Source organism: Pyxicephalus adspersus, chromosome Z (assembly GCF_032062135.1).
Source record: "Pyxicephalus adspersus chromosome Z, UCB_Pads_2.0, whole genome shotgun sequence".
In the NCBI taxonomy this organism is placed as follows: Eukaryota; Metazoa; Chordata; class Amphibia; order Anura; family Pyxicephalidae; genus Pyxicephalus; species Pyxicephalus adspersus.
The window spans coordinates 73,376,067-73,400,708 of record NC_092871.1 but is presented as its reverse complement, the minus strand read 5'-3'; the positions used below and the strand labels follow the sequence as shown (position 1 = coordinate 73,400,708).

At 38.2% G+C, this 24,642-nt stretch overlaps 1 protein-coding gene across 6 annotated transcripts in view; it reads left to right on the top strand.

Moving 5' to 3' along the window:
- Positions 1-24,642, top strand: part of LOC140343672 (golgin subfamily A member 1-like) — a 322,269-nt gene that overhangs the window by 181,357 nt on the left and 116,270 nt on the right. For all 6 annotated transcript variants that reach the window (XM_072430480.1, XM_072430483.1, XM_072430478.1 and 3 more), the window contains 2 exons: positions 11,698-11,868; positions 15,136-15,222. In XM_072430480.1, the coding sequence (XP_072286581.1) occupies positions 11,698-11,868; positions 15,136-15,222 (258 nt within the window). The remainder of the gene's footprint in view (positions 1-11,697; positions 11,869-15,135; positions 15,223-24,642) is intronic.

Below are 24,642 nucleotides of genomic sequence, written 5' to 3'. Positions count from 1 at the left end.
GAAGATATAAATATATTATTTTTTAAAGCGTAATTTTTCTGTACTATGCCAGGAAGGTTTAGCTCACCATCGAATGTAATTTTGTCTTAGAATATGCAGGCCTGCCCTAGATCCTTTTGATTACCAAATGAAGCATCTAGAAAATGATTTATCTTCTCACGTTATGACCATTGAATCTTATCAGCTGCCTTTTCAGTGTCAGGTTTAGTTGCTTTGCAAGATGTGATTTGTATTTGATGGAAGGGTGGGGGGCTTTAATGGCAGTGCGGATACCAATATGCCAATTTAAAAAAAAATCTTAACTGATGCTCTGTGGGGATAGGAGAAACTGTTGCATGCAATGGTAGCATTACGAGATTGTTTTTCTTTTGATAATGTGGGTAGATGGACTTCTTGCAGAAAGGAAGTGAGAGCAACAGAGCCAGGACTACCCTGTTTCCCCGATGATAAGGCATCCCCATCAAATAAGCCATCCCCCGATTTTTGCTCAAACAATTAAAATAAAGCGACATCCCCCTGAAAATAAGACCTAGGGCATATTTTGGCATTTCAAAAAATATAAGACAGTGCCTTATTATAGGGGAAACAGGGTAATCACTGAGTATATGTTAGTGAAATGGTTTTGTAATAGGGCTGTAATCATCTTAGTCTTATGTACAGTCCCACCTGTGTGGATCACATTTTTCCACAGAGGACAGCAGCTGATCAGAAGTAAGAAAGAATGTCAAGAAAATGCTTTTTAGCTGAAGTTCTTCAAGGGTCAAGAAGAGGGAGCAGAGAGGTATGCCACTTGATAGCGAAAGTATTAGGGGGGAAGCATCTGTTTATTGTTCATGACTGCATTGGAATCCCCGGCCACCAGTAGGTCAGGATAGTGGTCCTGTAAAAACAGTTGAGCCAAGTCACCAAAAAACGTAGCATTGCAACAATTAGGAGTATATATGTTAAGAGCCAATGTAACAAAAACCAAGCTAATCCTAAGGAGAATGTATCAAAACTCTGGATTTTTCCACTTGTTATCCACATTACCCATTATCTGCAGCTTTCTCTGTTTGAATTGATCTGGTCTAGTCCAACACTGCTGTGGGCTCTTCACCACCTTTTAATAACCCTGCATTACCAATCTTTTCCTGGTCCTTTAGACTAACCTGAACAGGACCTGGAAACTGTATTTTATAAAGATTTGAAGGCAGAAAGCAAGTTGACTCTTATTTTTAATATATCACAAGGGCTCTGTTTATACATCTGACACTCCCCCAAACATTCCCTCGTGGGAATCAATTACTGCCACTGAAACATATGGACCTGAAAGATTCCCTTGAGGGAATGTTTGAGGTAATGTCATATTTACTGTTGTTTTTTAAATAGAGCCCCCGGTGTGACTGATTTTTCTTTCCCTCTCCTATTTCTGTTGTATGTTCTCTTTTCTTGATTTGTTGTGACGTGCTGCCCCTAAGTTTAGATGATATTGGAGTTGCCCTATTTACTTGCAGAGTTGTTGCGTAAATTGCAGAAAGCAAATACAGGTTTTGAGTGATTTATTGAAACACATTTTTTCTAATATCTGAGGCACAGGCCAGTTATCTTCACTCAAAGTGATATTTTCCTGTGATGTTTTCACCAACTATTAATTTTGAGTCACAGGTTACACATACAATCTTATGCCATATTCTGTAATGGCTATTGATGCCATGCAAATGCCACCTGAAGAAAACTGCACCATCAAATCTTGGAAAAAGAATAAGCCATTGTAGTCATAGAACCTCCAAAGCCCCCAAAGTCCCCTTCAGCTTATCAGTATTATTTTGCTTTATATATTCATATAATAGAAATTTATTTATTCTGTCTAATTGGTCTTTGGTTAATTCCTCAGGTATCTTAATCAAGAACAAGGTGTTAAAAGGTAGGGAGAAAAACATATCCAAGCCTAAAACTCTTAACAGCTTTAAATAGTTGATCCAGAGGAGGGCAAAAAACCCTGGTTCAGTTTGCTCCAACAAGGGAAAAAAAAATATTTCCTGATCCCATGAGGCTCCCAACAGTCTCTGTTGTCTTTACTTTAAAACGTTAGTTTTAAATGCCCAATTAAATTATCTTTTTTTTTTCTTCAGATGCAGAGTACCCCCTTGGCCTTTGTATTGAACTAAAAGTGAATAATCGAGAAAAGAGTTCCCTATATGAACAATTTATGTATTTATACAGGATGATCATATCCCCCCCTTAAACATCTCTTCTTAAGGCATAATAGATTCGGTTCAGCTAATCCCTCCTTGTCAGGAACTCCAAAGGGAGGTAGCGTGGGATTGCCCGAGGCATGGAGTCTAAGGGACACCAGGTCACCTTATTACAAGAGGTGATGGGTTGATAGCCTAGGGACCACTGGACTCTTTGCTGCTGAATACCACCAGGTCACAATCCTCAGGGTCACCCTACCTGAGGAGGAAGGAGAAGTGTTCAGTTTCGAGGCACAGGTCAGGGCAGGCAGCAGACAGGTGTGGTCAGATTCCACGCACAGGGCAGGTAGCAGACAAACGTGGTCAGATTCCAAGCACAGGTCAGGGCTGGAGGCAAATAGATGTAGTCAGGATCCAGGCACAGGTCAAGTCAGAAATCACAAAGAAACAATGCAGAACATCAAAGGTAGCTGGTACAGTCTCACAGCACCAGCCCTCATTGCTGCTAAGGCTAAAACTACCTCTGTTCCTTTAAGGATCTCCTCCTCCCTGGGCTGTGTCAGTGTGAGCAAGACAGGAAGTGCTGCATGCTCTGTCAGCCAGAGAGAGAGACTAAAGCTGCGTACACACTTCCAATTTTTGTCGTTGGAAAGGATCTTTCACGATCCTTTCCAACGTCAAGGGACTGCACGATGCATGAACGGTGCTGTACATACAGCACCGTTCATGCTCTATGGAGAGGGGAGGGGGAGAGTGACGGAGCGGCACCCTGCTGCGCGCTCTCCCCTTCCCTTTCATTAGGATCGGCTGTCGTCCATCGTCCGTGGATCCGGCAGGTCGGTCGTCCAGACGATGGACGACACCGACACGACACCGACTGTACACACGGCAGATTTTCGCCCGATATTTGGCCGATGCCGATTATCAGGCGATAAAAATCTGACGTGTGTATGTAGCTTAAGTGCTGCGGTTGGCAGCTCAACAAGGCCCAAAGGCACGGTATGCAGCATGATGGTTTAGCAGGAACCGCTTTGGGAACCAACAAGTATTGTGACACTCATAGCCGAGCTCATCCATTCCTTTTATTAGTTTAGTTGCCTTTCCCTGTGCACTCTCCAAGTCTACAATATCTTTTTTGTGAACTGGTGCCTAAAACTGCACTGCATATCCCAGGTGAGGTCTGACCAGTGCTTTGTACAGGGGCAGAAATCTATGTCGATCTTTGCAGTCTAATCCTCATTTTAATACAAGAAAGTACTTTGCTAGCCTTAGATATTGCAGCTTGGCATTGCATGCTATTATTAAGTCTATGATCTACCAGAACCCCCAGATCCCTTTCCATTTTTGACTCTCCCAAATGTATTGCCCCTAGACAGTATGAAACATGCGTGTTATTAGCATACCTTTACATTTGCCACTTGACTGGCCAATCAAACAGTACATCCAGGTCTGCCTATAGATTATAGACATCCTGCATGAACCTAATTCTATTACATTTTTTTGTGTCGACTGCAAACACAGAAATTATACTTTTAAAAACTCTTTATCTTTTATAAATATGTTAAATGGTAAAGGTCCCAACACTGAACCCTGGGTTACACCGCAATTAGCCTTAGACCATTTGGAGTATGAACCCTTAATCACTACTCTCTAGATGCAGTCTTTAAGCCAGTTCCTTATCCATTTACAGATTGCATTTTCTAAACCCATAGACCCTAATTTATTAACATATTAACTGTCTGTGGGGTGCTGTCAAATATTTTAGCATACTTTTTTATTCCTAGAAGTACTAAATTTATCTGTTAGCATTTAAATATTTTTACCTTCAAATTTAAAGGTAAGGTAGAATTAGGTTAGAATTTGTTCCACTATCACCAGGAGGTATATCATTTTCTATTTGAATAAGCTCTTTGGCCCTGAAGACCTAACACCATATTGCTTTGGTAATCCAGTCACATAAGTGACAGAAAAGACTTAACAAATATTAGGAAGGGTATTTGGTATCCCTTACTAACTTTATGTCTAAAGGGGTTGGTTAGCAGTATTAATGGATATATTAAACTGTCAGAGCTAATCATTTTTGCAAGATAGTATCCCCCTAGCAGAGAATTAAAGAGTTCTCTTCATAAGTGAATTTAAAAAAAAATCTTAGTGAACGGGACCATAATTAATTGTGTAAATGCAGTTGGAATGATGCAATAAATAAAACACTAAATGTGTCACATAGTCAAATTTCACTGCAAAACCACTGAAAGTTGCCCATACTTTATTATCTTTGGATGTTTGTTTATTTATTTAAAGAAACATCCACCTATTTCTATTTCTTTATCTTAAACAGGCCACATCCCTAACATTCAAAGGGAAAGATATGTAATGAAAAACATCAATTTTAAGCGGGACTTATAACCAATACCATCAATATTAATTACAAAAATAATTTTATTAATAAACATTAAAAACAAACATCATTTCAAATACATAAAACACATAAAAATCGTAGGTGTACATAATGACCTCTCCTTACAGAATACCCCCAAAGGGTTTAGGTTCTGAATTACTTCTCGACACGTTTCGTGGAAAAAATCTGCTTCTTCAGGAGGAAGGAGAGGCGAAGTCTGATGTTTGTACTTCCAGCAGCCCTTTTATTTAAAATTGTTGCAAGGAAGAAGGTGGTTATGGCAACAATGGTATATTCAAATCTCGTTTAGCTAATTAGTGAGTAATCTCTTTCAATTTTCAATATAAATCACAGTGATCCTAAATTTCATGCCATTAAGTCCTCAAACAGATATAAGAACATACAGCCAAACAGCACAACCATTCCATGAGTGTCTCACTTGCAAGGGAAGCCGATGGAATATGAACATGGTGCAAGTTTAAAAAAAAAAAAAAAGAGTGCAGCATTGCCCCCTAGGCGATCGAGAATGAATTGGACCGCAAAGCCTCCCAGGATACCTACGTCATGCATCCTGGGAGGCTCTTGGGTGCTCCTTCTGCATTCGCAGTGAGATTGGCAAGTTTTTTTTTCCAACTTCCCTATATAGGAAGAAAAACACGAAGAAGAATCAACTATGGCGGCGCCCGGCTCGCAGGCGGATGCCGGGACAACGCGGGACCCGAAGGAAGAGACCGTCGGATAGTTCAGACTGCCCTGCTGAATTGAAGGTAAGTGGATTTTTTTTTGTTTTATGCAGTTTTTGATTTAGTCCCTCTTTAAGTTCCTTTTTACCACAGGAGGTCCAAACATAAAACTCTACATAATTCAACAGTGGTAGTGTTGTTAAAAGTATAGGTTCCCTGCCCACAGAAGTTAGGCAGAGTATTATGCCTATTTAAAGTTTAAAACAGAGTCTGTTTTCCAAGGGCAATTAAACTCATGAGTTGTGAAAACTTATGTAACATTTTTAGCATCCTTAAATATATTTAAAATGAACATTAGGCTATAGAATAAGTTCCATTAGTCATTGTATTGCTGCTGTTTGTTCATCAATAGATTCATAAAATGCTGTGTTCACTACTTTTTAGTTTTTTCGATTTTTTTTTAGATTTCTAGTTTTTTAGTTTAGTAGGAATTACCAGTCTTAGCTGTACTCCCGAGGGAATAAATTCTATAGCTGGGCGTCATCCAATCATTCAGTTACAAATTTGTGGGCCTCAGTTGTATTCATGGATAAAGTTATCACCTAATCAGGCATAGTTGCATGAAAATTTGTTGTTTTTTTCATACAATAATTTAGTAGAACAATGGAGTGGGAGACAAGTTAAGGGTCTTATGAGGGGGTCAGTATTCAGTAAACAATATGTGTACCATGAGGTTTCATCGAATGTTGCAGCAAACCATTTCTGAGGGCCTCAGGATTAATAGCAATATATGATTCTCATATTCCAAAAAACCCTTCACTCTAATCCCCTTATCCAGTAGATCTGTAACATGTATCGTAATTTCTCTAAAAAGTAGAGGGTTCTGCATATATCCTTTTATGCAAAATAGTTTGCCTAGCTACTAGATGGACAGAAGCCTACCACACCTTTTAACAATTTTCAGCATGGCCCAAGCAGTTGATAGCGGTAGAAAATTCACTGAATGAGGCTGAGCATATATTGCATCCACCCTCCAAAATTGCTTGATTTGGGGGCAATCCAGAACATGTGGTATAAGTCTGCTTCAGCCACTTTGTATTTTAAGCACTGGGGTGGAACTAAGACCCATATGAACAGGGGGGAGAAATATAAACTACATAAAAGATTTTTAAAATCAACTCCCTGGGGGATCAGGGTTTGGACGGCAGTGTGAATGGCCACACATAGAGCTAGCTTCGCCACTGGCCAGCAATCATCCGGCACAGCAATCCTTAGCACAGTGATGGGCAGAGAAAAAAATCGCCAGAAGGGACCCCACATCATCAGGAACCACGATACCTAGGTTTCTCTCCTACGATCCTCCTGAAGCCATGGGGAAAGAGAACATGGCATCAGCTCCCATGTTTTCTCCTTGCCGGGTAAGTGAGTGTTGGTTCTGGTCATGGTCAATTGCTAGCGCCTTGCAGGCCCTCCATTCGTGTCCCCCCGGTGGGTCTCCCCCCACCCTAAATTTCCTGTCCCCGGGCACTTTTGTGCCCTGGCTGATGTATGGCTCCATTTTACATATAAAGCCTTGCTCCATGCCCCACTCCAGTTGCTCGGTACATAGGTTCATAGTTCACCATGGTACAACCCCAGTGTCCCTTGGTTAGGTAATGTCTATGAATGTCATTGGGATCCCCTACGGAATGAAGGCTTACGTTACAGGAGCTTAAATGCTTAAAATTAGATGTGGCTGTTTTACAAGAGATGTACCTAGATCAAAAGGGGAACTTTAACTTCCTCAAGCGCTTCGACTCACTGGTGTACTCCGCCCTGGGTAAAATGTAAGCACACTTAAAATCCCTCCCCACTAAATCCATTCTAGACCCCAAGGGCAAATACATCATATTGCAGAGAGGTGGAGGTGGTATTATGCAAAATATATGCTCCTAATTCAGCACAAACTTTCCCATGCATACTTGCTAGTGGATGGAGATTTTTATTTGCCCCACTCCCCCCAGCTGGATGCAACAAACAGGCCCCCTCCTACCTTCCGCCTTTCTTGCAGTTTAAACGCTTGCTCCATCAATATGGTCTGTTTGATGTGTGGCACATACAGCACCCTACAGGCAGACTATACACTTTCTTGTTCAATCCTAATCACACTACGTTGGACTGTTTTTTGGTCAACACTCCTGTCATCCTGTTGACCATCTCCACCTTGATTCAACCAATCACATGGTCAGACCAATTGTCAGACCAATGCCCCTGGAGGGTAAATGAGTTCTTACTCAAATACCCCCCAACTAAGCTGGCACTTCAGAACAGTGTCAATGCATACTTTGAGGAGAACACCCATTCAGCGCCTCAAGTTTTCACACTATAGAAAACACACAAGGCTGTCATCCGGGGGCAAAATATTGCTAAATCTGAAGAAAGATATGGCAGCCCTGAGAATCCAGCTTGAAGCTTTACTGGAAGTGCTGGAGAGAACCCTGTATGTTGCCTTGTCTAGCTAGACTTTGCAGGTTAATTGATGTTAGAAATCGCCCTAAAGAACTGGCCCTAGACAAGGTGGAGCAGTCCTTGATGTACCTGTGCCAATGCTACTATAACAAAGAGAATAAGGTAGATTTACTCCTGGCCTGACAAATTCCCGATTAAACAGCCAAAAGTACCCCTATGATGGTACGAGATAGTCAGGAAGTCCTACACTATAACCCTGAGACTATCGCTGAAATCTTTGGTGATTATTATAAATCTCTATATTCCTCGGTGCACAATTCACAAATGGGAGATGAAACCACACTTGCCTCATGTATTGAGAATACCTGGCCAGTTGCACTCTAATTTCTTATTGTGGAACTCCACTAACAAGGCATCTGGGGGCGCTATCCCGGGTCCTAATCAGTTTACCAAGCAAATCTGGCTCAGTGTCAGGACAAATTCAAGCTCTTGGCTCCCGCCTCGGTACTCACATCTTTCCTTTAAAACCCTCAGCTCCTAGATCTACATCTACATCTTGTCCACTTTGGCCAATTAGTCCACCCATGCTGCCGCCAACTTCTACCTTTCTTGGATCTCCAGGGGTGGTTTGATCGTGAATGGGAGTTTTTTTTTCTTTCGCTAATAACAGTGTGTGATTGCATGAGAGAGGAAATATGTGAGAGATTGTTGTGACGGACATTATGATTTTCATGTCTGAAGACTGTGATAGACAATCCAACATCTTCATCTTTATTTTTCTGTAGCCACTGAAGGGTTGATTTGTCCTTGTGATTTGTATTTCAAACTTTTTAGCACCATTTTCCACAAAAACAAGACCTAAAAAAGAAATAGGTATTTTCAGAAAAATATGTATTGTATTAATGAAGTAGCTCATATAATCATACAATACAAATACTTTTATGATCTTATACATCCTAAGGTCATAATTAGAACATCATAAGGCCCTAGGGGCACTATACAACTAGCATCTATTGTTGTGTGGATAAGTTAACGCCAGTATATAATAATAGAGTAAAAAGTCCCTTGCGTAAAGACCGAAGTACATTTCCCCCAGTGCAGGCTTCTTCAGGGGTGGCAGTACAGTAGCGAGGCGTCAAACAAATACTTGATACAGTTTAGGTATGTTACAAACATAGATTAATAGGGAGGACTGCCTACGGGTAATTGAGAATGGCTGTAATAAAGAAGATTATGAGGGGGGAGGGGGGTAGGTGGATGGAAAATTAATGGGACATGAATCTTGAATATCTGCCAGGAGGCTGTAGAATATTGTATCGGGAAGGGCAAAAGCTGGGGGAGGGGTGAGGGGAAAAGGGGGAATGAATGGGGATACTAATGGTGTTCTAACTAGGTAAAAAGGGGGATGATGATTGTGGTAGTTGATAAGTCAAATGAGGTAATGTACCAGAATATGGAGATGGATATGATATGTGTGGGAATGAAGGGTAATTGTTGAAATATGATACATGATGATAGTAGATAAACATGATAACAGTTAACCACATTGTTAGTAAGTAATTACCTGAAATGCATAGTCTATATAGTAACACTGTATGGCAGAAATACAGAATATATATAACACACAAATGAGATGGGTATTATATAACAATAATGAACAATAGGCTAACAAAAATATATGACTAATTTGTCTAGTACTACTATTGACAATAAACAAAATAAAAGTTGTAGTTGTAGTAACATATAATAACAGTAACAATAGAGCAACCAATTATATCATAGGAATGGTTTAAAACTAAAAATTTTGTTTAAACCTGGAAAATGGTTGGCTTTTAGTAAAATCAACTTGCTTTCACATTGAAGTAATTTCCCATGAGTTGCCCCCCCAATGATTGGGGGGAACTTTTTTTAAGGCTGCAAATATAATACGTCATAATATGTCAAATTTCCATCCGCACCGACCACAGTGGCCACACCTAAATGTTCCATGGGATCTAATAACATCTTCCTTTGTAGAATTTGAGGTGTAATGACTAGAGACTAATGAGTCCCGAAGAGAAGTTGATTTTTTTGTAGGTAAATTGGGGTTTAGCCCCAAATTGTGTCTTGATGTTAAGATCAGTAGTTAGGATATTCCAGTGTTTAAGGACAAGGTTGTAAATACTGCAGTGATATTGATTATAGCGTGTGATGATGGGTAATTTCACATTTTCAGAGGGAGTATGTGTTTTGTGAATGAGATCCTCTCTTGCGAACGAGCACTCTATGCATTTGAGGTACATAATATTGTTGAATGTAAAGACGTTCGGGATGAGGATATATTTAAGGAGTGAAATAATGAAATTATTGTAAGAATGTAGTAAAGGGTCACAGTTGTGAAGAATAGAGGCTATGGTTTGAAGGCCTTTTGTGTGGGGTATGCTACTGTGGAGGGCCTCTACATCTACAGTAACCAAGAGCGTGTTATGAGGGACTTCCATGTTCTGAAGTGTTTGTAATAGCTGAATGGTGTCCCTGAGATAGGAGGGTAGGTTATCTACGAATTGTCTGAGGTAAGGGGCCACCAGATCACTGGCATTGAATGAGATAGCATCTATCCCTGCTACAAATTCTAAAAGGGAAATATTTACAAGCATTTCAACAATTAATCTTTTAACCAATATTTCAAATGTTACATTACAAACATGTCTGATGATAACTGATTAGCAGATAAATAAAGCATAGAAACAATAAAGTCTTTGGTGGTTGTGTCTTGATTCATGTTGTCATGTTGGAAGTTCCAAATGCATACTGCACTCACCTTGCCATTCAACCAATCACAAGGATAGAGATCCACCTCTGACCTTTACAATAGGATGTAGGTTTGTGGCCATAAAGTTCTATTTTGATTTCATCAATCCAACAGACTTTGTACTTGAAGTTTAGAATTTTTTTGCCATATAGTAAGTGGGCTGTTTTGTGGTATAGGCAAGTTTGGTTTCTTGTAATTTGACCATGCAGCCCATTTATCAAGTACCTCTTTATTGTCTGTAACTTAAAACCACACCAACACTTGTTTTCAAAGCAATCTGTATTTCAGCTGAAGTGGCTTGTTAGTTTTTCATTGCATCTCAACTCATTTTCCTTCCAGTTGTGTCTGAAATCTTGGTTGGTCTACCTGACTGTGGTTTGGTAACAAGAGAACACCCGACTATTCTCTTTTTTTTTTTCTTCTTAATCAGAGTTTAAACACTATGAGGCATTTTTAAAACTTTACTAAAAAAGTAAAGCGAAAAGCAGTTGCATAAAAACATCAAGCAACATGAACAGATTTCAGCTGTCTAATCCTGTACACACAAAACTTAAGTTAAGGAAATCAAATATGTTTTTGACACAAAGTTTACATAGTAAATCAGGTTGAAAAAATACATAAGTCCATAAAGTTCAACCAACAGGGATAAAAACATATCCCAGATATAAAACCCTATGAACATTTTTTGCCTTCCTGTTGATCCAGAGGAAGGCAAAAAAAACCCTGATATCATTTGACACATACAAAATCACTGGCAGGGAACTGGTTAAGAAATATTTTAAAATGACACTGGTAGGTTCTTCACGAAGACTGTGGTCTTCTTTTATTACAGTAACACCTCTGTGAGAAAGGACAAGATAGTGTAACCCCCCTCCAATTCTAAAGCATATGGTGCTCATGGCCCTGTCACTAGACCATTTTGGTAGGTACTAACCATTGGATAGTGGATTATTTATTGTTGAATTCATGTGCATGATGCAGAAATAGTTCCTTTCTTGGATATTTGTCCAAAAAAATGCCAAATTTCTAATTATAGTTTTAGTTTTACACTTGACTAGTTACAAGTGAGCAATAAAGTTGGTATATATTGTGGTAATTCATACAATTTTGCTATGGTCCTTGTGCATGATGTTTGATTGTAGTCTTGTATTAATTCTTATAACCATATCGTAAAATTTTCAGTGTGCGAACTGTTCTTTTTAGAAACTAAAACCAGAACCAGAAGTAAATGACATGCAAGAGAAGCTAAACCCTGATCAACTAGCAACTTCCCTTACTGTGACAAGCCTATCTGATCTTACTGACTCACGAGAAATAAACTTTGAGTACTTGAAACATGTTGTGTTGAAATTTATGTCTTCTCGGGAAGCGGAGGTAAGGAATATTCATAATGAAGGCAACAAATTTGTTAGTTTTAAAGTGACTCTATTGTTCGACAAAAATGCTGCAAGTATAATATATATTATGCAGGCACCTAGTTGCACTTGGAGCAGCATGAAATGTCCTACAGATACAGACAAATGCTATAACTATGTATATACTGATAATGTCATTTTCTTGCAGTTTTGATTTGGCTTGATAGCATTTAACCAATGGTATAGGAAGTCCATCCACCTGTTCGGTAACGCTTAGTCTACATGGACATTTTCCCCAGCGTTTAACCTAAGGCTTTAAAAGCCCTTGTTTGAATTTCCCATGCATTCCAATGGGCCAATCTACACCAAAAAATTTCCTTGAGGCACATTTATAAGCATTATCTATATTGTTGCTTGCAACGTTTACAAAATTAAAACGCGGGGTAAATGCTGGAAAACGCCCCAAAACAAGGGAAAACGCTTCCATTGATTTCAATAGGGCGTTTTCACATGTTTATAAGCACTTAAAATGTAAGCACCGGAAAACGCGACATAGACGCTTTCCAGCGTTTTAAATGCAAGCATTAAAACGCTAACAAAACTGCATAAAAACGCATAGAAACACAGATGGAACGTTTACATGCGTTTTAGAAAAATTCTGTGTAGTCCTAGCCTTAATCAATTTTGTTTCATTCTGAACATTAACGCTGAAGATACTTGGTAACCCATTGCACACTGCCACGCATCCTTTTATATGTATAGCAAACTTTTGCATAAAAACAAATTCTTGGTTTGAACATATTTACTGTAATTATAAGCTGATCAGATTCCCCATATTCTTACTATGGGCCAGATTTATAAAAGCTCTCCAAGACTGGAGAAGATAGACCTTTATGGGAGAACCTTGGTGCTCCAGCAAACCTAGAATGAATTTCTTAAAAATTGTTTACTATTATATGGCAAATGTTTTCAATCCTAGACCAGATCCATTTCAGGTTTGCTGGATTGCCCAGGATCTCCCATGAAGTCTATTTAATCTAATCGCGGTGAACTATAATAAATCAGGCCCTATGTTTCCAATAAAGTGTGCAGTATTTTGCACAGTAGACTGGAAAGAAAGAGATCAGTTTGATATAGCTGGCCATCTAGAACATGTATTGCAATAATTTCAAACCGAGGGTTGCGTTTTTTTGCAAACGTTTAATTGAGATAAATACACATGCACACACACCATCACTGACCACTTTATTATGTACACCTTGCTAGTACTGGACTGGACATCTTTGCCTTCAGAACTGCTTTAATAATGGCAACATGCAATTGCTATGAAATTGTCAGCTTTGCATTCATTATGCTAATCTCCAATTTCACTAAATCACAAAGGTGCTATATTAAACTGTGATGTAGTGACTGTGGAAGGCATTTGAGTACGGTGAAATTTTTGGTATATTATGTTCAAAAAAACAGTTTGAAATGATTGGATCTTCCTGACATGGCATGTTCCCCTAAAGAAATACCCATCAGAAGATGAGTACACTGCAGTGGGGAAAGGCATGATAAGTGACAATATTAGATTTGGCTGTGGCATTTAATTGACAGACAGTTGGTACTAAGGTGGCCAAAGTGCCATCAAAATATCATCCACATTACACCAGCAGCCTTAATACAAGGCACGATAGATTTATTCTTTCACAATGATGACACTAAATTCAGACCCTTCCTCCAAATGGAACATCCACATGTTGCTGCTGAAATAAAGACATGCCCATTTTCAGTGAGCTTGTGTGAATTGCAGCCTCTGATGCCTTTTTTTAGCTGACAGGAGTGGCAGTCAGTGTCCCCTGATTCAGTAGCCTGTCTGTTTCAAAGTTTGACAAGTTGTACATTCAGAGATGCTCTTCTGCAAATGCATTGTGCCTCTGCCATGTGACTGGTTGATTAGATATTTGAGTTGAACAAAAAAGAGAAAGTAGCGGCTCTGTATGGCAAACCTAATTAAAACTAGATAAAATCTTTTATTAAATTCATATAAAATGGTCAGATAAACAAAAAAACATACACATTTTTTAAACACAATAGGGGGGAGTCTTTTTAGTTTACTCCACTTGCTACACAATCTCTAGTAATATGTAATTTACATGTGTTTATAATGGATGTATTAAACACTAAGTCAAGATAGGTGTTGTATATTTACGGTCTCTCCCGACGCGTTTCGCCTCAATGGGCTTCCTCAGGGGACAAATGAGACCTTGATATATTGACCCAATAAGTGACACTAATAGTAGTAGGATAGAAGATCAGAAGCTGAACTTACATCAAGGACCACAGTTCTAGATAGCAGGTAAGTAAGTTAAATAGGCTTTGGACAGTATGATAGTGAGTGTAGTTTGTTAAATATTTACTTCATGGGTTGAATTTCTAGGAGTTGAGAATGTTCTGAGATGAGTTCCAAACGGAACCTAGTAAAACTAAAGGTTGATATTTGTATTCCTGATGGGATTAAATCTTTAGGAATATGAAGAGCAATTATGTATAGATACTGAGCAATATTTACAAATTCGTGTTATTTTGACAAGATTTTTGTAGGGTAACTGAGGAGTACAGGAGTAATAAGGTAATCCAGTATATTAACCTGATGTAAAGGGGATAGCAGCAGGAGGAGCTGGTGGCAGCCGATCACAAAAAGCCCCTACTTTCTCTATCTTTTTTTGGTAATTTACAATACCTAGGCTCAGCAGATCTATTTTAGTAGCTTATACTTGTATGACAGGTGTACCTAATAAAGTAGCCAATGATCCTATGTAACTATTATAGATTTGAGCACTGACATCGCTCCATTTCAATACATTTATTAACCAGTTCATGAAAAAATGCCTTGACAATTAGCTTTCAATCAACAATACACAAACATCAAATAAAAAAACGATTAAAAGCGTTTTTATAATCAATGCATCATTTTTTTTCTGATCAATCGTATTTATAATAAATACTGCATAAAGTATGCCTAACATTGGTCCCCAATAACATTCTTGCTATGGTGGGCTTCATCTCTGGGTTTCATCTCTGGGCAGGCAAGAAGGCAAGGAAGTATTAAAGCTTATCTGTCAGAACCTGTTTTTGTCAGTTAATAATTATGGTGTCCATATTATACCTAAATTGGGTGGTTTTAATGTATACAGTGTATGTTTAATGTACAAAAAAGACCTTGTTCACATTGGGTCACCTGAATGCTGTAAATAATTTGTCATTAGGCTAATCAAAACATTTCTTGCAAATGTCTTTTCAGGCTTTTCACTTAATAAAAGCTGTATCAGTGTTGCTCAACTTCTCTGTGGAGGAAGAAAATCTTCTTAAAGAGACCTTAGAATATAAGGTATTTTTATTACATTTTTATGCTGCTACATAGACCCAAACTCCAGACAAAATATTATTTAAAATGGGGAAAATGTAATTACTGCTGCCAGGGATATTGCTGCCCATGAGCTTTTTGGGTAAATTTCATCTTACTACCAGTGCCTGCAACATGAATTTTGGCACACGATTGTTACTGGACCAGGAACATACACTACAACAAAAGCTTATGTGCAAGGAATAAAGTGCCATGCCTGTTGTAGCCTAGCAAAAGTCTAGCTTAACAAAAATAAAAATGTATTAAAAGCTTTGTTCAGTAAGAAGCCAAATGTGTTTCAGGGGCTCTGAAGAGCTAATACATAAATTACAGAAAATGTGAAGTAAAAATGTTTATCATATATATCAAGCTGATATATTTAGAATTTTTTTTTTTTTTTTTTTGCTGTTCAAAAACATTAAAGCAGACCTATCACCAAAATTTTTATTTGACATAATAGGGTAGACAACCCTTTTAGGTCAAGTAAAAGTGGTATTCTTTTTTTATCTTTAACACGCTTAAAAAAAAAAAAGGTGAAGCCCCTCCCCTTCTGTCTTTATCGCAGTAGCCATACCTACGTCACGCATGCCAGGAGGTTCCTGACTGCTCCTTCTGTGCTTGCCCGATTGGGCATGTGTAGAAGGCGCATTTTAATACATTGAGAAGAAAAAAATGCTGATCTCACACATGCACAATGAGATCAGTAGTTTTTTTCCCCCTTTACAGCAGGCTACGTCACCCGTTGTCAGGTGGCATAGCCAGACGAAGGAAGAGGACTGATGAAGATGAATAGCGGGACCCAATCAAAGGCATCTCTGATGGGATCAAGGAATCTGAAAAATTAAAGGTAAGTGAGGTTTTTATTTACAGTTTAGTTTCACTTTAAGATTGATGTACTGAAGAAATTTAAGTTGCTAACTTAGCAAAATTATATGTCACTCTTCTGGGATAATTCACTTACCTTAGTAAATTAGATGAAGCTCTGTTGACTTCAGATATCAGAAGTGAATTTTTTATTGTAATTACTATGCCTAACAAATTTTTTTGGCTTAAATTCCTTTAGTAAATGAACCCCACTCTATCCTTTTGACATAAAGGTTTCTAATAGGAATATGAAAAGGTATATAAAGATAAATAATACTTAAATGAGAAATGTCAGCCACAAGTAAATCAGTAAATCCAAGTAAGGTACTGAATTGATTGTATACAAATACACTGCAAAAATTTATTCCTATGAGCAATACATTTAAAAGGCTAAAAGTAAAATCTGTGTGGCGCACATCTAATGTTAAAAAAGAAAACATTACAAAAGGGCATTCAAAAATGTATGATCACTTTACTCATTTGAAAATGACAAGGAATGAAAGGATAAAAAAAATTTAAAATAACTTTTAAATTGTAGACCTGTAACTTACAGAAATATGTCCGAATAGGGTTCTAGTAGATATCATGAATATAAAAAATGTTTGAAACACAAAAATACGGGGTTAACCAAAAGAGCAAAAATATTTAGTGCGAGAAATTACGGGCTTAGCGGTTAGGGGGTTAATCACTGTCTTGGAACTAAAAGATTGGTGTAATCTGCATGTGGTACCTATTTTTTACAAGGGGGTGAAATTTGAAGAAACTACAGACCAGTAAGTTTATAAATTCTTTATTTACCAACAGCGAAAACATAGTTAAAAGCATGAGGAGTTTCTCTGTGATATAGCCCTTAGCAGCATATGTGGATACATACACAAGTACAGTAATAAACCAATGAACAGTAGATAATTAGTAAACTTCCCATATTACAGAAAAATATTTATATGCTAGTACCGTAACAAAGTCAGCAATATGATGGTCACCTTTGGTCTCACAAAGCCTGATGGATAGCTGAAACTGATATAGCCTATAACCCCATCCAAGTTTCGAATAGTTTTCTGAAGAAGGGAAATGGGGGTAAAAAAAGGGTGAGGAAGCAGGAATGAAAAAAAAAAAGGAAAAGAAGAAAGGAGAACAGACAAATAAATAAAAAAGTATTATTTGTACATGTTTGTTCTTAAAATGTCTACCCTTATGGCCTATCTGGTAACAAAGCTTAAGTAAGCATGGTTTTGTGCTATTATAAGAAGCTCATATTTTGCTATGTTCTAGAATTAGTCCATTATATCATGCTTTGCTAAAAGAAGCAGGGTGATGATAGATGCTTTCAGTGAGATCTTCTATGCATTATTTTGTTTAGCTTCCTGATCTATAAACTGATCAGCAGTGCAAAGGTCAGTTTCCAGTATAGGGAAATGCATGTTGTAGGTGCATTTATAAAATGATTCAGAGCAGATTTTCCAGTATTGCTTCAGTGATAAAGAATTGTGTAGTAGAGAAAATGATTGGTCTTTAGGCAAGGTGTATATCATAAATTTCTGGACAGAGAGGCCACCTGGTCCCAAGGAAGGGACTGAGAGCATACCTGGGTAAGGTAGTGGTTGGAAGTAGTGGTATCCAGGGAGAATGGAAATGGAAAGTGAGATTTTTCCATACCAAGGACAAAAAAAGGATTACTCAGATTGGGGGGGGGGGGACTAAATAGAGAAAAGGAGAGGTTCCTTAAGAATGCAACTCATCCGTGTGAAAGTACCTGATATCCAAATTTGAAGTTCTATCTGTAACTGTTGAAGTGTTAAAGGGAAGTTTAGAGTATAAAACTGTGACAGATCTCTAGGGATAATAATACTTGAATATATGTATCTGACGTGGTGCCATCAACATGGGGCCCATCTAAATTATTTAGTATGCCCCCAACCTGGAGCAGGAAGTAACTCCTTGTCTAACAAAGGGAGGAGCCCAAGAAAATCTGCTAATGACCTAAAGAAAAAAGGAGTATTTCTGGCATTGTCCAGTCAGATGAATAGGACAGCTCTATAGATAGATGACCTCTGAACAAAGTCTGTCTAGTAGAGGTTTGAGTATCCTTCTAATCTGTCTTTTTGCACACATCCAGGAGAAAGAAGGCCTGCCTCAGCAAAGTCCGCCAGATGTCAGTAACAATGACACAGGGAATAAGTAATAAACACACTTAAATGTATTTAATACTTACATATTTAACACTTAGCCACCTGCATGAAGAAACTTGTGGCATGCATTGTTCAGGTGTGATTTTGAACAATTCTTCCACACAAGCTGTCTTTAAATCTTGAAGGTTTTATGAACGCTCATCTTGAGTTATTTCCATAGACTTTCAGTTGGCTTCAAGTTGGGTGATTGGCTGGGCAATTCTAGCAGCTCTATTTTCTTTTTTTGAAACCAGTTGTACGTTTCCTTGACTATGTGTTTGGTATGATTGTCTTGTTGAAATTTCCACCCTTGTATTATCTTCAGCATTTTGGTAGATGGCAGCAGATGTCATGGTACATTTGTCCATTCCTGCCAGTACCAAATGCTGAAAAAAACCTCACTTCTCTTCCAAACATGATGTGTGCAATGACATCCAAAAAGTTCAATTTTGGTCTCATTTGACCAGACTATAGTCTCTCAGTATTTCACTGGCTTGTCCAAATGTTGTGAAGCAAACTTTAAACAAGCCTCAACATTCTTTTTTTTCAGCAGTCAAGTCCAGCACGGTGAGCATGCATAGAGGTTCTGTCAGTTGAGTGCGTTACATATTGTTTTCTTTAAAACAACTCCAGGTCTTTTTAAAGCTCTCCATAAGTGATCTTTGGCTCTGGGACAACTCTTCTGATTATTCTTTCTACTGCCTGATTATGGCCCCAGCAGTGCTCACTGGAACATTCAGAAGCTGAAAAATACATCTGTAACCAATGCCATCAGAATGTTTTGCAACAATAAGGTTGTGAATATCTTGAGAAAGCTCTATGCCTTTACCCATCATGAGATGCTTCTTGTGTGATACCTTGGAATTGGCAAAACCTTTTAAAAGGCCATCAATTAGGACTAAATAAGCTGATATTAATTTACACTGATAAAGGGGAAGGGCTTTCTAAATGCTGACAGATTTCAGATTTCAGCAGGCTTTCCATGGGTTTTTGCACCTCAGTCTTTGTGTTTAATACTTTTTCCCTGTGCCATTACACTTTATTCCACATATCTATTTAATAGATGTATTTGCTTTGATTTCTTTGCATGTGTGGAATACTGGGGTTGTTATTGACATCCGGTGTAAATTTCATGTCAATTTGATGAGAATAATTTGTAGATGTGTTCACTGCTTTTTTTCCCCCAATATAAATTGTAACAGTTCAAGTAGCAGTGAGTGGAATCTGTGTCTTCAATTAAATAAAATTCCAATTACTTCCTGTACAAACAAAAAATAAGTGAAACAATACCATTCATGTCCTGTACCAACAAAAAGCAACCAAATTTACCCCATTATGGACAGAAAATGAAAACAAAATAGGACAGAAGGTTCCATAAATTCTCCCCTTGTTCTAAACTAACAAAAAGCTTTGCATTTTTTCCCTAATTGATTTATTTATTAAAACAAATGTAATGAGATATGTAAACCCAACAGCCACTTTGTTAGGTACACCTGTTCAACTGTTTGTTAACACAAATATCTAATCAGCCTATCACATGGCAGCAACTGAATGTATTTAGGCATGTAGAAATTGTCAAGATGACACTCTAACAAGAATGGAGTTTAAAGTGACCCTGAAAGTGGCATGGTTGTTGATACCAGATTATCTACAGCTAATTGCCTCTCCGGTCAGCTAACAACTGGCACCCAAAGTTACAATATTCAGATGGTAAGAATAGGTAAGAATTCGACTTTAGCAACATGAATAAATGAATCCGCCCTCACTTGTTTCATTGGTTCAAGTTGGTGATAGTTTTGTAGTGGTGTGAAGGATATTTTCTTGGTACAGCAATTTTTCTGATTGATGATCAGAAAGATCTGAAATGAAGAGGGACTCAAGAGGAACTGTCATTGGACCACTGTGAAGCTTCTTTTCACCAAGGAAATCTCGAAAAGCTCTTACTAAAGCTAGGTATCTTTTAGTGAGTCCTTTGAGTCCTTTTGTATACAATGCCAGTGTTCACTAGGAATGGTTAGGTAGTGTATGCATGTATGTATGCATAGTTTCCAAATGTTTTGTTGTGTCTTGTAATTTTGAATAATTTGTTTATGTACCATTTATTGTTGCATAAATGTATAAAAAATACAAAACAAGATGTGTTTCTTGGACTTTACTGAGAGAACCAGAACAGTTGGGTATATAAGCAAAAGATTTTGCTACCAAGCAAAACATTTGGGGCTCATGGCTAGCATCCAAAGCAGAACAAATGGCGCTTGTTCAAGAATTCCAAGCAAAAAATTTGGGGGCTTATGGCCGGGATTTTTAGTCCAACTGAAACAGTCTTATTTGGTAGTCATTGTGCAAAGTAAAACTGTTGCCCAAACTTCAGGAAAAGTAAAACTGCGGAGGTTTATGTTGACCAGGAGGGGGTGTGCAACCTACCTACCTGTGTCAGAAACTGGGTCAGTGGATGCCTCTTGCTAAGGGATTCTTGTCCCCTAAATAGAACATAGGATGAAAATGTTTATGATCATTTTGTAAACTATAACCCTAAGAGTTTTGGTTTAGAGAGAAATGTTGTGTCCCACATTGGCTGGAAAAGAAGAAAACATAGGCTTAAATTAAGGCTTTAAGAGACCCGCTAGCAGTTTCTTCGAAGCCTGTTAGTAAAGCCAGCATATGTGCTGTAGTCACATCCAACAATTGGGAATATGCTCTCCTCAGGTGAAAGTGAGGATGAGGAAAAAGAATTTGATTAGACTGATGATCATAACTTGAGTGAGAAAGAAAGGGTGTGCCAGACCTCCTTTAACTAAACATAGGAAAAGGCAACAGAATAGAGAGGAAATGGCAGATGGTGATGTGCATTACCACAAGATGTAGAATTGGAAGAATTAAGAGAATTTACAGGAACCAAACTCCAAGAGCTTGATAAACAATATAGACAAAGGTCCAGGGAACCTAATAAATTGGATCCTACGTTTGTGGGATGAAGGGGTAGACAGTGTTCCTTTGTCAGTTAAGGAAGCAGTGGCTATGGAAGTGGTAATCCATGATCCACAATTACGCCAAGTCATGCGCAAGGCGGAAGAGCCTACTGTGAATTTTTCACTGTTAGACCTTGTGAGAAAGGAAAAGTCCGGGTATATATTTGTCTGAGTGACTTAAAAATACCTTCCCCTGGAGAACAATGGTTGCAGGTATGGCCAGGTTACGTGAGATGAGTTGTTTAACCGGACTAACTGAGATTCAAGAATGGATGGGTCCAGATGGGGAACCCTTTACTCTGCACTCTAAGCTTGTCATCTTCTCCTAAGTGAATTGCAAAGGACACAGGAAAATTACATGCTGTGATGGACCTGGCTAATGCTATATTTTCCATCCCAAAAATCCCTGAGTGTCTGGACCAGTTCGCCTTCAAGTGGGATGGCCGCCAGTACACTTTCACAGTGCTTCCTCAAGGCTATCTTCACTCAGCAATAGATTATCATGGACTAATTGCTGAAGATTAGCATATTTAATGTAACAAGAGAAAAGACGAGTTCTCATGGGGTTCAGAACAATAGACTGCATTCCTTTCTACTAAAGAAGCCATTTTACAGCACCAAGAATGGGGCCCAGTGAGACCAGGGGTATCATTCTAGCTGGATACCATGGAGCAGGAAGGTATCTTATCCTGAAGTCTGTGGCAGCCAAATGAAAAAAAAAGGACAGCGAGCAACTCCCATTGGATTTTGTTCTAACCAGCTGCAGGATCAGAAAACATACACATTTCTTGAGAAGTACCTCGTTTGTGGCCTACAAAGCACAATAACAGGGATAGGTTAGGGATGATGGGCTGGCTACTAGGTAATAGAACCAGCTGGAAGAAGAAATCCTCGTGTTGCAGCCATCTCCTCTTCAAGAGACTTCACCTTTTAAATTTTTGTCAAATGATGAGAAGGAATCAGCATGGTTCACTGATGGTTCAGACATATTCATCTCATCTGGGCGTCAGTGGACAGCTGCATCTTACAATTAAAGAACTGACAAAGTTGGAGCAAAATTACAACAGTGGGCCAAGCAGTTTGGAGTGTACTGGTTGGGGCTAATCCCATACCATCAACAGGCAGTTGGCTTGATTGTAAGATAAATGGGCTGCTAAAGGACCAGATATGCAAGCTTACACCCACACATACACTGGAATGGGTCCTTACACAGACCAACAGCCAAAAATACACCATATGAGAGGTTGGAGTGCATAGTCTAGTATTTACAAAAGATTCCTCAAAAACTGGCCTTGACAGTTACCAATTTACTGCTTACCATGACATAGAGACAATGATGAATACAAATGAAGCAGAAGCTTAAGCCTATTTAGGGAATAAGAGGGAATCTGGCAGAAAGGTTTGAAATTATGTTTGGGTCACCAGATGAGTCTTAGGAAAGTGGTTGGGTCTCTAAATGGTTAGTTGACGCTTTTCAGACAGAGTTGACAGTAAAGCTCTATAACAAACCTTGTAAGATAAATAGTAATACTGCAATGGGCAGTCGGTATATTTCCTCTCTTTCCTATCGAAATTCTATGGGAGAGTCCAAAATAGATAAAAGTAGTTGGCAAACTATTGGTCAGATAGCCAGGCAAGAAGCCAGTTAGAGGAGAGATTTTAGCTTAAGGACTAGGGTCTACAGTTTTTGTGTTGTTAGAGGGAACAGTTTACATGCTTTGTTTTCCACTCCACGGGCTCACTTCAGTTTAAACCACAGAAAAGGGGTAAGTGACCTAATGATGATGAAGAAGATGAATGAAGAAAGAACTTAGGAGTTGTGAAGGGCACAAGGAGAAATGGCCTTTGGATATGCTACAATACTGGACTTGTTTCTAATTAACTTACTTGCAAAAACCCTTTGTTAAAAAAGAAATATGGGAAAATATGTATCCATGGTGAGTGAATATTCAGTGTGAGTGTCATTAATAGTTAGGATGGTACTCCCAATGTTGTGTATGGTGTCTGAAAATCAATGCAATGAATGTATATTTATCCACATGCAATTTATAGACACACACACACAGTTTATCCAGGGGTCAACATTTGGCATGTCATTGTTAGTTAAACCTGTTTGTAGTGTACAGTTGGGCACTGTGTCAGTTGGAAGAGATAGCATTACTTAGTCCTATTGTAACTGTAATGTTAGGTTTGAGTCAAAAATTTGCAGATCAACTGGGAGTGGCAACAAGTTTTTCTGATAAAAAGTTTTCAGAGATGGAAAGGGGGACACAAGAGGACAGGGAAAGCTAGAAAGGACCCTGCCTGGCTGATATGGAACCACTGTGAAGCTTCAACAGACAAGAACTCAAGATCAATTGCCCAGTTTTTATGACATTGGCTTAACGCCCGAGTCCCGAGGAAAATCGTGAAAAGTTCTTACCTAAGCAAGTAACTTTTAGCATATCCTTTTGTATACATTGCCAGTGTTCACTTGCTAAGAATGGGTATATAGCATGTCCATATGTGTGTTTGTAAGCATAGTTTTGATTTCCATATGTTTTGTTTTGTCTTCCTGTAAATCTTAATATTTTGTTTACACATCATTTATTGTCAAATAAAAGAATAAAACCACAAAATAGGCTGTGCTCCTTGGACTTTACTGAGAGATCTAAACGAACAGCTATACAAGTATATAGCAAAAGATTTTGCTACCAAGAAAAACACAAATGAGCATTGTTTAAATGCCATTTAATCTTATTGTAGAATGGTTACTTCCAGCAGAATAATGTGTCATATCACAAAGCTCAGATCATCTCAAACTGGTTTCCAATCATATCACTGCTTAAATGACCTCAACAGTTTTCAAATCTCAGTCTGATAGAGAAATATTTTGGTAAAGGGAACCTTTACATTAAGGATGCGTAGTCTATAAAATCTGCAGCATCTGCAAGATGCTGTGTCAATAAGGTTTTCAGTACTGAATCTATGCCATGAGCTGGTGAGGTAATTACAATAATTACACTAATGCTTGTATCACAACCAAGAAGCATGTTACCAAGATGATATACACAATCTTAAACACTAGAGATAAAAGCATAATATGATGTTTTACCTTCCATTTACCTTCTACCTTATATGATGCTTAAACAACATAAAAGCATAAAAAAACTTGGGTGTGTATAAAATGTCCTAACAACTTGATCTTCACTTACAACTAAAAAAAAAAGAAAAACATCTAAACAAATGTGCAAAAAAAATAACCAATGACAACAGATACAAATAAATAAATAACTTTTTCATCACCAAAACTAAATGTGTGTAACTTTATGTATCTTAGGCTGGGTCTACATGGACGTTTTGTAAAAAGGCATGTAAACGTTCCTACTGAGTTTATAAGCGTTTTTATGCACTTATTCTAACGT